Raw genomic sequence first — 18,449 nt, forward strand, 5'->3', positions numbered from 1 at the left:
GATGTTGAGCCATCAAAAACTACAGTGCCCTTCATTCCCTCATGAAAGGACCTAATGATGCTAAGGAGTCGAGGAGGACATCCAATATTAGGAAGTATTTTAAAAAGGCCAACCCTGCTAACCAAATCAAATGCTTTTGTAAGATCTATGAAGGCCACTAAAAGTAGCTGTTGTTGTTCATGCTAAGTAAACCACAGAGCAACGTGCTATGATTTGTTTAGCTGCCACGACTGTAAACAGCAGCATTCAGACAACATCCACTTCCACACTGCTTGTATCCATTAAGCTAGGATTCCTACAGATCACTGGCTTATCATGTCATCTAAGCAGTGTGGGCGGCATATAAGTTAAATAAATAAGCAGCTAATTATGTATATGACCTTGGAAAATGAAATATTCAGCTGCACTAAAGAGCTTAAAGGCTAGTTATCCATTCCTCAGCTCAAAGGCAATGCGTATTTCTTCCCACACCTGGACTGCATGCACATTTTCTCTTACTGTACATGTATAGCTGCTGGCAGTGTCAGTCCAAGTTCATAAATTTCCTCTTATGTCTACAATATTGCATGGCCTGAAAGTTATAGTGGACTAGGCACAAATATGGATTTTGGATTTTGTTTTGTATTAATACTGTACATCTTCTGCTGCTGCTGCTGCTTTTGTCTGCAATTATCTGGAAGTCTAATTTAGCCACTCAGCAGTAGGACCTACACTGGAAAGGTTTACATTGCCAGAGAATAGGACATCATCAAGCAAAATATACAGATCTACCAAGTTTGGCCTCACTGACTTTCTTCAATTAATCTGTCATGTCAATTTATGTCTAACACTGACAAAGTAAAAACTGCCTGGTGACCCCACATTTCCACCAATAAGGGAGCCTGTGCAGCTGAATAAAATGCATACAGCTTAGTGCAGGGACTCAAAATATGTCTAAGACATAGGACTGAATGCTTTTAATTTTTCAGCTTTCCACAAGTTCACAGGCTACCCCAAAGTGAACTCTAATACTACTACATCTCCTGACAAGGCACATTTCATAGTCTGCAGTATTCCTCACCACTACACTCCAGAATAACATGCAAACAGCAAGAATGTAAGATTCAGGCTCCCCCCATATCCTCTCCTCCACTTACTTTTGTAACACCTTGATTGATGAAGAGATAATTTTCTTGAAAGCCTGCACACTTTTTGTGCCTTTTTTGATTAGTCTAATAAAGGTATAATCTCTGTATGATTTTGGTAATCACTGAGTAAATTTTACCTCATTCAGTTAGAGAGCATGTTGTGCATGCTAGGCAATCAAAGCTCTGGGAAACCCAAATGAACTGTACAAATTTCCCATCTGAATGTTACAAATGACTAGAATACTAATATAATCAGTGGCAGTAAAAGGGAAGACAGTTTTTACTTCTTTGCTGTTAACATCAGTGGCATCCTTTCTTCCAGAGGAGGCAATGACTTTTCCACTAATTTTTGCAGTAATAAGTCACACACACCTCAGGCAATCACTGGGATCTCCTTTTAACACCTTAAATCTAGCACCACTTAGTGCCAGTGTTGTTATGTGCCATCAAGTTGCCTCTCACCTATGGTGACCCTATGAATGAGTGATCCCCAAAATGCCCTATCCTCAACAACCCTGCCCAGTTTTTGAAATTCAAAGCTGTGGCTTCCTTTAAGAAGTCAATCCATTTGGTCTTACTCTTTTCTTGCTGCCTTTCACCTTCCCACCATTACTGTCTTTTCCAGAGAATCCTAGTCATAATGAGCCCAAAGTAGGACAGCCTCAACTTCAACATTTTTGCCTCCAGAGACAGTTCAGGCTTGACTTGATCTAGGACCACTTGTTTGTCTTTTTGACAGTCCAGGGTATCTGCAAATTTCTCCTCCAAGACCACATTTCACACAAATGTTCTTCCTGCCAACTTTCTTTACTGAGCAGCTTTTACACCCATATATGGTGACTGGAAACACAATAATGTGGATTATCTTGATCACCAATGACAGATCCTTACACTTGTTCTTTCACTGCTCCTCTTCCAAGCTGAGTCTTCTGATTTCTTGGCTGCAGTCTCCACTTTGACTGATGGCTGAACCAAGGTATACAAAATCTTTAACTATTTCAATTTCTTCACTGTCAGCATTAAAGCTGTTCTTCTGTAGTTGTAATTTTGGTCTTCTTAATGTTCAACTGCAGTCCTGCTTTGGCGCTTTCTACTTTCACTAAAAGTTCTTTCAAGTCATTGTTGCTTTCTGCCAGTAAGATTGTGTCATCAGCATATCTTAAATTATTGATGTTTCTTTCACCAATTTTCACTCCTCCTTCATCTGAACCTAGCCTTGCTTTCCACATTATATGTTCTGTGTACGAACTGAACACATAGGGGAATAAAATGCACCCTTTTGCCTACAGGAAAAATTCTGTCTCTCCAGATGATGTCCTAACAGTAGCTTATTATCCACAATACAAGTTAAGCATCAGGATAATCAAGTGCTGAGGCACACCCATTTCTTTCAGAACCTACATTGTTGTAGGTTGCTATATTGACAAAGCACAGATGTTAAACTACAACCCTTTCCCCACTTTATAAAAAAACCAAAGAACTTATATCCATGTATTATTGCAATACAGTACCTCTGAAGAGCTCTCACTGTTGACATCCACTGCATTTCCAGGGACTGCAGGTGAATCAGAGTCAGAGGTCTGAGACCCAGCTCTTCCTGGAGTCTTCAAAAAAAAGGGGGGGGAGGGGAAGAGAGAAATGTAAGGTACTGTCTCAATAGGTAAGAAGTAAGAACCATATCTAAGTGGGGAAGAACTAAAGTAACATATCCTTTACCACTTTCAAAGCCATGCAGGCCCATATTAGCAGGGTGGAACATGAGTGTGAACTTACCTTTCTGTTTTCCAAGCAACTTGGGACCAGATATTTTCGAAAATCCTCCTTTTCCCCACTGAAACTAACTGAAGTGTATTGACACTGCCAGGAGTCTTAAAAATTTACAAGTTTCATTGCATCCAAATTAGTACATATTATAAAAGCTTATGGCAAAAAAACCTTTTTGTCTTTAAGGTACCATAAGACTTTCTGCTATTTTTGCTGCAGTACAGCAACATAGCTACCACTCCCAGAAAGAAACTAAAGGAATTACATCAATTTCAGGCTGGCATAGGTTTCTTCCAGATGGGACACGTTCAACATTGTTCTGCCCTTCTTTTTTGTGGAAGGCCTGAGATTTTACAAATAAGTGCCAAGACTAATATCCAGAAGCTGCATTCCCATCAACCACCATTGTTGGAGCCACAGAAACCAGAGCAGAGACAGCCTCCTGACAAAACAAGGTGGTTGAGAGATCAAAAATTTTAAAAGCCAGCCTCATCAAAGGCCTGCTTAAGCGTTGTGAGTAGAGATGCGGGTATTCATATTCGAATATCCCCCCCGCAGGTGGAAATAATGAGGGTCACTGTCCACTCACCATTTCACCGCTGAAGAGAACTCGGCAGAGCCTTCGCTTCACATCGTTGTCTGCAATAGATTAGCCACTCATGGCAGGAGGCAGAATGACAATCCTTTCTGCCAGGTGACAGACTGGCTAATCCATTGCGGACAACCATGGCGTGATAGGAAGGTTCCGCCGAGCTCACATCAGCGGCAAAATGGTGAGTGGACAGTCTGGCTCCATGGAGCCAGATCCTCGTTATTTCCACCTGGGGGGTATTCGTATACAAATACCCCCATCTCTAGTTGTGAGCTCAGAACCTACTGTTGCATCACAACGAGAGATGGGAGTATTCATATACAAATATGAACTGAAGAGACAGAGAGCGTGACTGTTAGAGGGAGAAAGAAGGGGAAAAAAGAAGTGAAACTGTATTGATCCATTTCTCACTGCTGCCTATGTGTCTGTCTGCTCAATGTAGTTTCACTACTTTTTTCTCTCCCTCTAACAGTCCCTCTTTCTCTGTGTCTCTTGAGTTCATGGCTGGAAACACAGAGAACGAGATGGAAAGATAAAGTGAGGAGACCAAGAGGGACACTACCACACATGCATTTATTGTTTTTCCTCTACTGTAGATTGGGGAAGTATCCTGGAGTTAATACTTGCCCTTCTGGATGCAGAGAGGCACGAGAACAGCAAGATCCAATGAAAAAAACAAAAAAAAAAACCCTATCTCCAGACTGGGAAAGGAAGCACTAAACTCTACCTTGGATGCAGGTCAGAATAAAAAAAAGGAAGGCTTTGAAAGGAACAAAAAAGTGCAGAAATATACATACGGGAAACCCGTATATGCACAGTAAAAAGAAATATTGTGTAAAGGAGGGGAGGGCTCTATCAAGATTAGCACATAATGGGGTATTTAAGGAGGTCTTATCTGGAGGGGTTCACAAGCCAAATTTGTTCTTTGGGATCTACCCTACTACCTAAGACACACTTCTACATCATATAATCCACAACCAACCTGCAGATCTGAGGAGAATTGTCCTGTAATACCTCCTTCATAAAGAAATTCTACTTCCATGCTTCATATCCTTTCCAGATCTTATATATAGATATCCAACATTATTTGTATTTGTTTTTCCCTAGCAGTGATAAATTTGACTTCAGTTTCATAAAATTGCTCTAGTTTTAACTATACACAAACATAAAGGCTCAGCAAGCATTTCAGAAGCAAAGTATCAAGGACAGAGGCTGCCAGTGCTAGCTGACACACCAAGTAGGAATATCACATTTTAATTATTTCACATATACATGTATACACACATATTTACAGATACAGGCACACAGACATATACACATGTATATAAAATTAAAGTAGAAAAGCAAATTTGAAATTATTTGAATAAATAATTTAATCTCTAAAACACAAGACAGCCATACCCTATGTTCTCCAAGCACAAACTCAAAACAGCAAAACTGGCATCTAATTACTTCTGAATTATGCATTACACTTTTCTACGTGAATGTGGACTTTAAAGAGTGGTTAAAGCTACTCACATGTGGGAAACAACATTGTGTGAACTGTCTTTCAATAGTCAGATCTAACAGGGGAAAGCCACATGAAATAGGGCTAAAACATATTTTTATTGCAAAATACAGATTTCCATTATTTGTAACCAAGTAATGTTTTGGTTGCTCAGATGCATGGCTCCCAGACACATACCAGATGTACATGGATGATGCTGTCAACACCTCATGTGTATTTCACAGGAAGGACTAGTGAAACACTAATACAGATATATGAAGACATTAAATATGAGTTTTGAAAACCTAACACGGGCCTCTTGAACATGTCCCTACAGATGGTACTCATTTAGTTACACTTTTAAAAACTTTTGCTGAACAGCTGAACTTTTTTAAAAGTTCTCCTAGACATTTGGATCTCCCACCTGTTCTATTTTAGATTCAAGTTACCATATCATGAATTTTTTAAATTGACAGTCATTCTACATCTTAACAGCGTGGTTACTTCATAAGTGAAGGAAGAACTGACTAACAGTAATATAACACAGATGTACTTATTTGCTAGGTTGAAAAAAAAGACACACAAATAAATTTTTCCATTTTAAAGAAATGACAGTTGCAAATTAACTCAAAATGTCTTTCAAAAAGAGAAGCTGGACGAGTTTAAAATATTAAAGAAATCTGTTGTCTTAAAGTATCAGGTACATACTGCAGGCATATAATGCAAACATTCAGGAAACGTATCTGCTGTTCATATTTGATTTAATTTAGAAGTTTGAAGTTACCAGTCTTTGGTGATCAACTACATCATTCAAAAAAGGGCGGATGCCACACAGGGTGGATGCTATAGTTTTTTCTATCAATTGCCTTATGTTTTACAGTATATATTGTTCCATGTATTTGTTTTATACATTTTTATAATTAGCCATTATGAGTCCTTTTTAGAGGGAGAAAGATGAGGCATGAATTCAATAAATATATATTTGGGAAATCATACATCAGTCAACATATAATTAGCTGTAAATTTTGATTTTTCAAGAACTGGATCAAAAAGGAATTAACATTCAGAAGAGAAGCCCTAAAAATACTACAACACATCTTCATCTCTTTCCAGGCTGCCATACAATCACTTTTTGCTAATTCTCACTACACCGTGTTCTTTTACGTAAGACAACTAAACTAATTGCCAGCAAAGTATTTGAAAAGCTTTAAGGTTCCTTTCATTAAACTCCCTAAGTATCAAATATCCAGAAAGCAATTTTCACAATTGCATTTCTTCACGACTCTGACATTCCAAGCTAGATATTCAGAATGCAAACCACTTTTTTCAATCTACTCAGTGACTCAACTCAATCCTAGACAGGAATTTGCTTTCATCTTTGGGGCACATATAAACTATTAAGAGAACATTCTATATTATGCTGCCAGGTCAGAGAGTCTTAGACCTGAATATTGCCCTAAGGGCCCTATAGAACTTTATAGACCCCTGGGAGGAAAATTAGAAGCCTGTGCTCATCACAGCTGACATTTATCCCAGTTAAGGATTACTTCCAGAATGAAACCAAACAACCATTTCCAATCATACTGAAATTCATCTGGGTATAAAGGTACAGTATAAGTATTTTCATTGTTGCAATAATTCCGGACAACAGCATAGAATCATAGAATTGAAAGAGACCACTGAGGCCTTCCAGTCCAAACTCCCCCCCCCCCGCCATGTGGGAACATCCATCAAAGTACTCCCAACAGATGGCTGTCCTGCCTCTGCTTAAAACCTCCAAAGAAGGAGACTCCACCGCCCTTCGAGGCAGCCTATTCCACTACCGGACAGCTCTGACCATCAGGAAGTTCTTCCTAATGTTCAGATGGAATCTCTTTTCCAGGAGTTTGAAACCATTACTCTGTGTCCTAGTCTCTGGAGCCCTGGAAAACAAACCTGTCCCCTCTTCAACATGACATCCTTTCAAATATTTAAACATGGCTATCATGTCCCCTCTAAACCTTCTTTTTGTAAGGCTAAATATTCCCAACTCCCTAAGCCACTCCTTGTAGGACATGGCTTCCAGACCTTTAACCATTTTAGTTGCCCTTCTCTGGACACATTCCAGGTTGTCAACATCCTTCTTGAATTGAGGTGCCCAAAACTGGACACAATACTCCAAGTGAGGTCTGACAATAGAGTAGTACTATCACTTCCCTTGATCTAGACACTATACTCCTATTGATACAACCAAGAATCGCATTGGCTTTCTTGGCAGCCGCATCACACTTGTAATGACAGCATTGCTTTCTAAGTAATTACAAACTATCTGCTTAATGATCTTCTCTAGAATCTTTCCAGGAATTGATGTAAGACTGACATCAGCTTCACTAATTCTACAAGATTTATTTATTTGCATTGCTTATATGTTTTATATGCATAAAAATGCGTCAAAATGGAACAAAATGTATTGAAAATAGCTATAAGAAAAACTGCAGTAACAAATGCTTGAACAGAAATCCATCCTTGCAATCTGTGAAAAGCTGCAAGTGTGATTGCTATCCAACATTCTTAGAAGTATGAGAAACTGCAAACAAAAGCATATTCCAAAACAAGACTTAAGTTGTAAGTGAAACTTAAATCATGTTACAAATGTGTTCCAAAACTGCAGAAGCTTATATTCTAAAAATGTAAAAGCTTACAGCCTAAAAAGACAAATTGAAAAACAGAGAATACATTTCTGAGCTACCGAAGTTCTTAAAAGTAAGACTATATAAAGCAAAAAGTTTTTCTTAGCCTTTATGCATATTATAATTGAAACAAAATTTCTCTAAGTGCTTAACCAGCCAAGCCATTTTGAATCTATGGAGGAAAATCCACATTGTCCTTGTCAGCTGTTGATGTTGCTGCTATTGCTACATGATCCTTGGTATCAGTGTTGTTGGTGTCTGGTATGTGTGTGGTATTGAACAGCGTAATTCATTGTGCAGCCATGTATATGTCTATTGTATCCATATATTTATGATTCTCTCAGATGTTTGCCTTCCCTTCAAATTGTAAACTTTCTCTTTCCCAGGGTCTCCAGGTAATAGGGGTCTGATGTACCAGTAGAAATTTTAATAATAGGCATTTCCATTGCTTTTATAATTCCTGTAAAATATGACTCCTGTAACTCAGAATCTGGCAAACTGCCACTGTGACAATAAATATCATTGTTAAGTCTAACAGAGTCAGAGTCCAGTGGTTTGCACTGACTATAAGGATAGTAACGTACAGAAAGAATAAAGTGCTGAGATTAATATAGGAATGTAACATTTTACACATTACAAAATAATTATTTCAATACACTTTTAATTCAATCTTTTGTTTACAGCTATCATTTGTATCCAGGTAGGTTTGATTTAAATCAAATTGATTTAAATCATTAAATTGTGATTTAAATAGGAAATCAGATTTTCCGGTGATTTAAATAAAAATCATTTTTAAAATTTAAATCAATATTTAAATTAATTTGATTTTAAACAATCATTGATTTTTACCCACTCTGATTTGTATAAATGTTCAACTGTCAGGAATATTGTTGTATTTGACCTTGCTGTCAAATTTGGCTGGAGAGCTGGTTGTTTTGAGGAACATTTAGTAAAATGCTGCTCACACTTTAATTTTAAAATATGGTGTGTGTTTTTAAGTACTGTTTTTTTCTATATTCCCTTAATTATTTTAACACTCTGTATATTCAAAATTTTACATCTAGACACTGGTACTCTTGTTCCTATCATATTCACTCTTATTTTAGAGAAGAAATAAAGAGTGCCTAAAGGAGAGAACTCCTTCTTGTCCATTCTTCTGCTTATCAAAATACAAATAATCACTTCTTTATTTAACTTTAACTCAATCAATGTATATGAAGATTGCAAATTGTCTATTGAGGCCCAGTGGACTCAGTGGCTCAGAGTACTAGTGACCAGCTGCAATCATTCCTGGAAAAGGATTATTTGGCCACAATTGTTCATATATGAATAACTTCCCATTTAGACTACCACAATACATTCTATACAGGGCAACCCTTGAGGATGACACAGATCCCGCAAGGTATGTGTCAGCTGGCAAGAAAACCTTTCAGAAACCACATAAACTGGTTCTGAAAGAATTACACTGGCCTAAGTTCAAGGTTTGACCGTTTTTAAAGCCCTGAATGGCTTAAGATTTAGATAACTGAGGAAGCACTTCTCTTCGTATATAATTGACAATTGTTGACAACTTGTTAATGTCTCACCATTGAGAGCAGCACATTATGTGGAGATGCAGGAGAGGGCTTTCTCAGCTGCTGCTGGTTTAGCTTGCAAGAGGAGGGTATTCCAGTTACCTCTGCCTTTATTCCCACAGCAAATTAAAATATGGCTGCTGACCTGAGAATTTGATAATTTGTGAGAGTGTAGCCTGATCTTCTATCTCTTATCATTCTACATTCAGTGTTTAACTGTTTTAAAGTATTATCTATAGTAACTACCAAAAGAGATAACCCAGAAAGCTTTGGGGAAAATGTATAGTCCCAAAGTACCTCCACAAAGGACAGGTAAATGAGTTCTGAATATTTTATTCCTAGAAAACTACAGGAAGGGTCAGCCTAAATCAGAATCAATTTGGTGGCAGATAGTTTGATTTTTAATTTAACTGCATTCATTTCTTTCATCATGATTTACTGAATGCAATCTGCTCTGATATTTGCCAATAGAAGAAGGGATGAAAATAATTTAATTAATAAACAAACATATGTAGTGGCCTTACAGTAGTCAAAATCATTAGTGAATCTAGTTCAGTGTTGTCTACTGGTTGCAATTCTCTGACATCACTGTAATTCTTCCCTATCCTGCTTAAACTGGTAAATATTTATTGATTGATTTGTATAGTGCCTATTTGGCAACCCAGGCCACTCTGGGACCTTGCACATGCAAATCATGACCTCTGTAATCATACCAGAGAACAAATCAAAGGAATTAATGAAAAGTAAAAGTAAAAAGTTATAGTAAATACCAGTGGAAAGCATGGTTTAGTATTTGTGGACTGGGTAGATATTTCATCTTGTATTATGTTGGTATAAGAATAGTTACTGATAATTCTTTGAGAGCCAAAAAAGCAAGAAACTGGAATAAGGAAATACTGGCCAAGATTACCATGGATATGTGCCTGAGACCATTCATCACATCAATTTTAAGCAGCGATAACTGATGAATATTTTGTGACTTATGTCTGAAATGCCCCAGCATCCATGTGTGTATCAAAGGTGGTGAAAAAGATAACAAGCAAGAGGAACAGGAAGCCAATTCGTAAACTTAATCTGGAGTTCACAAACCATGTGCAGTTCCATATTATAGGCTTACACATAAACGGGATCCACAAATCATGCCATCTCTGGGAGCGAGAGGATTAAAAACCCAGATAATGCTAGCAACCTTTACCTCATATCTGTTCTTGAATCTTCCATTAATACACCATTATCATTCTGCCACCAGCTTGCAAATTTCCCCAATAATGATGTGTGTGTGTGTGTCTAATTTTGAGACTTTTTTTTCATCATAGCACTCAACAAGGAACAGTTCCCACATTGTCAGCTGTGGAAATTTTTAAAGATGTTTGGGGCAGAGATGATGGTAGCTGCTGCAGTATCTAACAGCATATTAAGCAAAGGGGTTAGTAATTATTCTATTACTGTTAATACATACCCATCCGAATAGGCAACAGGGCAGATATTTCATCTAATTTCCATACAAATACCTACTAACTATGTATGGCCAAACTATTTTCTGCTGGAATCTTTTCCATTGTCATCCCTTGTGCTTCTCATCCCTTATACCTCCTCTCCCACACAGCATGTGACAGCAGCAAAATAGGCAAACTAAACAACTGTCAGTAACTAAAGGCACATTTTTCCACCTGGAAGTAATCAATGTACGGTACAATATATATAATATCAAAATGCATGCATCGATGCAACAGCTCCCACAACTTCACATGAGATTTAATCTCGTTCTTTTTAATAACTCTAGCCTTGGAAGAGTCCAGGAGTAACGCCTTCCGCCCTCGATAGAGACACCTCCCTGACAGAGAGAGAAATGAGTCCTGATTAACTCTGCCAAGTGCCCAGGCCTTTAACACCAGGCTGCAACAGCAACTGGAGTGAGATGTGAAGAAGGAATGCCCAAGTCCTCTCACAGCTGCATGTGCCCCACATGGATGGAGGAGTGAGGAGTCCACATGTCTCATAGCCAATTCTCCCTTCCAAATCCGGCCTTCCCTTTTTTTCCCTCGCCCTTCTCCAGGTCACCAAAGCGGAGCGCCAAAACTTCCTCTCCCCTCATCCTATCATCCTCTCTCTCTAGTGTCTAATTAGCAACCATCTGACAGGAACGCAACCTCCTCCCAAACAGTCCTCCCCCCTCCAAATCCACGCCCCCGAGGACAAGACAGGGCTGGCCTGGCAGGCCCCTCACCCACACACCCCTCACAGCCCCCCGTTGCTCCTGATCTTCCCCAGCCAGACTCTTTGGCCCCCCGTCCCCCTTCCTCGCCCATGAATGGGGAAAGGGAAGGGCCTAACAGCGCAAGCAGCCACGGACTGGAGGAGAAGGGAAGCCGGGGAAAGCGGGTGCTGGCTGAGCCCAGCAGGAAGCGAGGCAGCCACAGAGGCCGGGAGGTCCTCCGACAGAGAAAATACGGCTCCGGCTCCGTGCGGGACCCCCAGTCAGGCTGCTGGGCTGCTCCCTCCCCGCTGCCTCTGGGCCGGCTCCAGGAAGTGCCGCCAACCGCCTCGCGCTGCTGCTGCTGCGCTTCAGTCCAGGCAGCGGCGGCAGCCGAGAGACCAGAGACGCTCTCGCCGCCCTCCGGGCGCCCCCTTACCCTCTGCAAAATCCTCCGAAACATGGTGGCCGAGGTCACGTCCCCTCCAGAGTGACGCCGGGGGCTGCGAGATCACCGCGGGCTCCCGGGACCCATGGCTCAACCGCAGGGCCACCACAGCCCTCGCCTCGCTTGCCTGCTTGCTCCCTCGCCCGCCCGCTCCGGCCCAACTCGTTCCGTCGCAGCCGCCTGCCTGTCAGCCAAGGAGGCGCTTCCCACCACGGCGGGGCGGAGGGAGCCGGAGGAGGAAGAGGGAGGGAGGCGGGGACAGCACGGCAGAAACCGGTCTGGGGGCCTGGCTGCTGAAGAGGCGGAAGGTGGCCTGGCGGCGGGCGCGCCGTTGCCCTCGCGGAAGGCCGGGGAGAGGGGCCGGGGCCGAGCTGTCCTCCTTTCTGGGACTAAAAAGGGGTTTTATTTACTGGCTACCAGGCTTCAGACGCAATACGGAGGTTTTGTGTCGTGCCTGACGGGAAAAGGCGGGCGGCAGCCCAGGCAAAGCGATAGGAGTGCATGGCGGCGCTTTCCCAAAATCACCGCCTCAGTTCCCTGCTTCACCTGGCCGGCAACGGCGATCTCCTTAGTCGCCTTCCTCGCTTTGACACCTGAGGAGACAGTTCCTTGCCTCAGTTTCTTATCACCTTTTATTTCCAGGGCTTTAGGGCCCATGGCAAGTTAGTTAGGGTGTATATCCCACACTCGGCTTTTGAGCATGTGCTGAGTGCACTTTTCAAGGTTTGACTTGAAAAAAGCACTCCAGAGGATCCACAAGTATCAGTTGTAATATTCATATTATTATCGTCTACTCTAGAGCTGTAAAAGATGGTTCCTAAAAGTATAGAACGATCACCTGTTCTGTGAGTTCTTGGGGAACCTTCTCTTTCAGAATGTGACGCGGCTGAAGTTAGCTTCTTATTCGGCCAGCTTCTTATTCACTTCTTATTCGAGATCCAGCTTCTTATTCACTTCTTATTCGTGTCCCAGCTTCTTATTCAGAACATGTTGTATTTAAACCATTAAACCAAGTTGGATCACTCAAATATCAGGGTATTAATAATAAATCATAACTCTAACACAAATTACAATAGTATTTTGCCTGGCCCAATGCTGTTTTGGGCACGGAATAGGCTGGCAAAGTGGGCACCGCTGCATATTTTACCATTTTGAATAAGAAGCTGGGGTTCTGCAAGGGCTAATGAGCCTTGGGCAATAACTTTCACACCAGAAACCGACAGAGGGGGCTCACTTACACATGAACCACTTGTATTTTGCATTGCCCAATGCCGTTTTGGGCACAGAATAGGCTGGCAAAGTGGGCACCGCTGCATATTTTGCCATTTTGAATAAGAAGCTGGGGTTCTGCAAGGGCTAATGAGCCTTGGGCAATAACTTTCACACAAAAAACCGACAAAGGGGTCTCACTTACACATGACCCACTTGTATTTTGCATTGCCCAACGCCGTTTTGGGCACGGAATAGGCTGGCAAAGTGGGCACCGCTGCATATTTTACCATTTTGAATAAGAAGCTGGGGTTACGCAAGGGTTAAAAAGCCTTGGGCAATAACTTTCACACCAGAAACCGACAGAGGGGGCTCACTTACACATGACCCACTTGTATTTTGCATTGCCCAACACCGTTTTGGGCACAGAATAGGCTGGCAAAGTGGGCACCGCTGCATATTTTACCATTTTGAATAAGAAGCTGGAGTGTTGCAAGGGTTAATGAGCCTTGGGCAATAACTTTCACACCAGAAACCGACGGAGGGGGCTCACTTACACATGAACCACTTGTATTTTGCATTGCCCAACGCCGTTTTGGGCACGGAATAGGCTGGCAAAGTGGGCACCGCTGCATATTTTACCATTTTGAAAAAGAAGCTGGGGTTACGCAAGGGTTAACAAGCCTTGGGCAATAACTTTCACACCAGAAACCGACGGAGGGGGCTGACTTACACATGACCCACTTGTATTTTGCATTGCCCAACGACGTTTTGGGCACAGAATAGGCTGGCAAAGTGGGCACCGCTGCATATTTTACCATTTTGAATAAGAAGCTGGAGTGTTGCAAGGGCTAATGAGCCTTGGGCAATAACTTTCACACCAGAAACCGACAGAGGGGTCTCACTTACACATGACCCACTTGTATTTTGCATTGCCCAACGCCGTTTTGGGCACGGAATAGGCTGGCAAAGTGGGCACCGCTGCATATTTTACCATTTTGAATAAGAAGCTGGGGTTACGCAAGGGTTAAAAAGCCTTGGGCAATAACTTTCACACCAGAAACCGACAGAGGGGGCTCACTTACACATGACCCACTTGTATTTTGCATTGCCCAACGCCGTTTTGGGCACAGAATAGGCTGCCAAAGTGGGCACCGCTGCATATTTTACCATTTTGAATAAGAAGCTGGAGTGTTGCAAGGGTTAATGAGCCTTGGGCAATAACTTTCACACCAGAAACCGACGGAGGGGGCTCACTTACACATGAACCACTTGTATTTTGCATTGCCCAACGCCGTTTTGGGCACGGAATAGGCTGGCAAAGTGGGCACCGCTGCATATTTTACCATTTTGAAAAAGAAGCTGGGGTTACGCAAGGGTTAACAAGCCTTGGGCAATAACTTTCACACCAGAAACCGACGGAGGGGGCTCACTTACACATGAACCACTTGTATTTTGCATTGCCCAACGCCGTTTTGGGCACGGAATAGGCTGGCAAAGTGGGCACCGCTGCATATTTTACCATTTTGAAAAAGAAGCTGGGGTTACGCAAGGGTTAACAAGCCTTGGGCAATAACTTTCACACCAGAAACCGACGGAGGGGGCTGACTTACACATGACCCACTTGTATTTTGCATTGCCCAACGACGTTTTGGGCACAGAATAGGCTGGCAAAGTGGGCACCGCTGCATATTTTACCATTTTGAATAGGAAGCTGGAGTGTTGCAAGGGCTAATGAGCCTTGGGCAATAACTTTCACACCAGAAACCGACAGAGGGGTCTCACTTACACATGACCCACTTGTATTTTGCATTGCCCAACGCCGTTTTGGGCACGGAATAGGCTGGCAAAGTGGGCACCGCTGCATATTTTACCATTTTGAATAAGAAGCTGGGGTTACGCAAGGGTTAAAAAGCCTTGGGCAATAACTTTCACACCAGAAACCGACAGAGGGGGCTCACTTACACATGAACCACTTGTATTTTGCATTGCCCAATGCCGTTTTGGGCACAGAATAGGCTGGCAAAGTGGGCACCGCTGCATATTTTGCCATTTTGAATAAGAAGCTGGGGTTCTGCAAGGGCTAATGAGCCTTGGGCAATAACTTTCACACAAAAAACCGACAGAGGGGGCTCACTTACACATGACCCACTTGTATTTTGCATTGCCCAACGCCGTTTTGGGCACGGAATAGGCTGGCAAAGTGGGCACCGCTGCATATTTTACCATTTTGAATAAGAAGCTGGGGTTACGCAAGGGTTAAAAAGCCTTGGGCAATAACTTTCACACCAGAAACCGACAGAGGGGGCTCACTTACACATGACCCACTTGTATTTTGCATTGCCCAACGCCGTTTTGGGCACGGAATAGGCTGGCAAAGTGGGCACCGCTGCATATTTTACCATTTTGAAAAAGAAGCTATTCCGTGCCCAAAACGGCGTTGGGCAATGCAAAATACAAATGGGTCATGTGTAAGTGAGCCCCCTCTGTCGGTTTCTGGTGTGAAAGTTATTGCCCAAGGCTTTTTAACCTTTGCGTAACCCCAGCTTCTTATTCAAAATGGTAAAATATGCAGCGGTGCCCACTTTGCCAGCCTATTCTGTGCCCAAAACGGCGTTGGGCAATGCAAAATACAAGTGGGTCATGTGTAAGTGAGCCCCCTCTGTCGGTTTCTGGTGTGAAAGTTATTGCCCAAGGCTTTTTAACCTTTGCGTAACCCCAGCTTCTTATTCAAAATGGTAAAATATGCAGCGGTGCCCACTTTGCCAGCCTATTCTGTGCCCAAAACGGCATTGGGCAATGCAAAATACAAGTGGTTCATGTGTAAGTGAGCCCCCTCTGTCGGTTTCTGGTGTGAAAGTTATTGCCCAAGGCTCGTTAACCCTTGCAACACTCCAGCTTCTTATTCAAAATGGTAAAATATGCAGCGGTGCCCACTTTGCCAGCCTATTCCGTGCCCAAAACGGCGTTGGCCAATGCAAAATACAAGTGGGTCATGTGTAAGTGAGCCCCCTCTGTCGGTTTCTGGTGTGAAAGTTATTGCCCAAGGCTTGTTAACCCTTGCGTAACCCCAGCTTCTTATTCAAAATGGTAAAATATGCAGCGGTGCCCACTTTGCCAGCCTATTCCGTGCCCAAAACGGCGTTGGGCAATGCAAAATACAAGTGGTTCATGTGTAAGTGAGCCCCCTCTGTCGGTTTCTGGTGTGAAAGTTATTGCCCAAGGCTCATTAACCCTTGCAACACTCCAGCTTCTTATTCAAAATGGCAAAATATGCAGCGGTGCCCACTTTGCCAGCCTATTCCGTGCCCAAAACAGCATTGGGCCAGGCAAAATACTATTGTAATTTGTGTTAGAGTTATGATTTATTATTAATACCCTGATATTTGAGTGATCCAACTTGGTTTAATGGTTTAAATACAACATGTTCTGAATAAGAAGCTGGGACACGAATAAGAAGTGAATAAGAAGCTGGATCTCGAATAAGAAGTGAATAAGAAGCTGGCTGAATAAGAAGCTAACTTCAGCCTTGTTCAGATGTGTAGGTTTGTTGTTGTTATCATCATCATCATCATCACTATTTTTGTTTCTTAGCATTGCTGGTGCTTGGGGGATCACCAAAAGGTCAAGCAGGAAAATTAGGAATCAAGTCCTGAAACTTGAGATGACATGTTTGCAAAATCACTGACTTTTAGATTTTGAGAAGAAATTAGCTGATATTGGCAAGTTTTAAACTGGCAACCAAAGATTTTGGAACAACTCCAGTTGCTGGAATTAGTACAGGGAGGAAGACGACCAGATCTTGCTTCCATATTCTTTTAATTTCCTCTCTTAACATTTAGTAATTTGCAATTTTTCTACTTTCTGTACAGTTGAGGTTGCTTGTTGATGGAACTCCAACTTCTGTAATATATGTTATTCTTTTTTGTTTCTCCAGAAATATCTGCCTGATTTATTTATTTATTTATTTATTTATTTATTTATTTATTTATTTATTTATTTTATATCCCGCCTATCTAGTCAACTCAGGACCACTCTAGGCGACTAACAAGCAAAAAATAACAAAAGAAAACATATATAAGACAGCATAAATAATAAAAACCTAACTATCAACTATTTTATCAGTGATAACTTGCTTGTCTCAGTACCGTGTTGCAGTTTCATTTTCTAATACTAGAAGTGGCTGGCATCCATAATATAGAGGAAATGATTTGAGAATATTTGACCAATTTCTGAAAAATCATCTTTGCACTTGGCTATGCTCATATATCTCTTGATTGTACCTTAGGGCATCTATATATGATTAGATTAGGCATCCTTCAGTCTCAAGAGACTATGGTAACGTGCTCTGTATGGAGGACTTGGAACAGCATCTGAGAAGAGTGTGATACAATCTCTTTGTTCACAGTTTTACTCTACTACACACCAGGGAGTGTTCAGTATCGCAATCAGCACTCTGGTAACTGTGTAATTGTAATGCTAGGAAGGCTAGAACGTCTAGTGAGGATCAAATCAAGCTGATGCCAATGCTTGGATCTTGGATTTCTCCAGGAAACTGTTGAAGCCTCGTATTAAAGAACGTGTTGCTGACACAAAAGATCATAATAACAGCAAAACTCCAGCAAGCGTTGGTCATTTTCGTTCATCTTCCCAATACCAAAACAGTCTAGACAAGTGGGCCAAGAATTGTGATCAGCACCAACTCAAGCGTTAATGTCTCCGAGAATGAACAGTGGCGCTGTCTCAGGAACTTTTTTGATAGTAGCTGCCAGTTCGTAGAATTTGTCTTTCACTTCTGTTGTGGACGAGTGTTGATGCATATGTACTAATGAGGGTGACTGGTCCTACTGATGAGTGGAGCTGCAGAGACAGGATTATTTCACTCCCCACAGTAGGTGGAACAATGGATCTCAGCAGAGTATTTCTGACTGCAAAGCCAACACCATATTCCCTGGTCTCATTCGATGGTTTTCCCTGCCAGAAGAATGAGAAGTTTTTTTTTCTTTGATAAATCCCATGTCTGGCAATCTCGTCTCTTGCAGGGCAAGAATGCCCATCTGCAGTCTACTCAGTTCCATGTCGATGACAGCTGTCTTGCACACGTCTATTTCCTACAGGTCGTCAGAAAAGGCGTCACCAGAAAATCCAGGTGTCATTGTCCGAACATTCCAGGTGCCCAACCTTAGGGCAGAAGTTTTCTTACGATTGTTGTATGATCTAGAGTTATCGATCTGCTTGTCAGGTTTCACCCTAAACCCCACGCACCCCGTGAGGTTAACAGACCGTGGTTAGGTAGCACCTTACTGGCTGTGGACTGCCCAGCTTAAGGTGAGCAGTAGCTACCTAGTGAGATGCAGTGGCCTCTCCCACCATCCGAAGTAGACCC

General features: G+C 41.9%; 1 protein-coding gene across 2 annotated transcripts in view; it reads right to left on the reverse strand.

The window, feature by feature from the left end:
• Nucleotides 1–12,014, reverse strand: part of EEA1 (early endosome antigen 1) — a 93,072-nt gene extending 81,058 nt beyond the window's left edge. Inside the window, exons 1-2 of one of the 2 annotated variants that reach the window (XM_020816012.3) lie at nucleotides 11,846–12,014; nucleotides 2,639–2,731 (exon numbers count right to left, since the gene is read on the reverse strand). In XM_020816012.3, coding sequence (XP_020671671.3) covers nucleotides 2,639–2,731; nucleotides 11,846–11,869 — 117 coding nt within the window. In that variant the 5' untranslated portion in view covers nucleotides 11,870–12,014. The remainder of the gene's footprint in view (nucleotides 1–2,638; nucleotides 2,732–11,845) is intronic. The other variant, XM_020777325.3, reaches the window with a different exon arrangement.
• Nucleotides 12,015–18,449: the final 6,435 nt, after the last annotated feature.

Source organism: Pogona vitticeps, chromosome 5, assembly GCF_051106095.1.
Source record: "Pogona vitticeps strain Pit_001003342236 chromosome 5, PviZW2.1, whole genome shotgun sequence".
Lineage (NCBI taxonomy): Eukaryota > Metazoa > Chordata > Lepidosauria > Squamata > Agamidae > Pogona > Pogona vitticeps.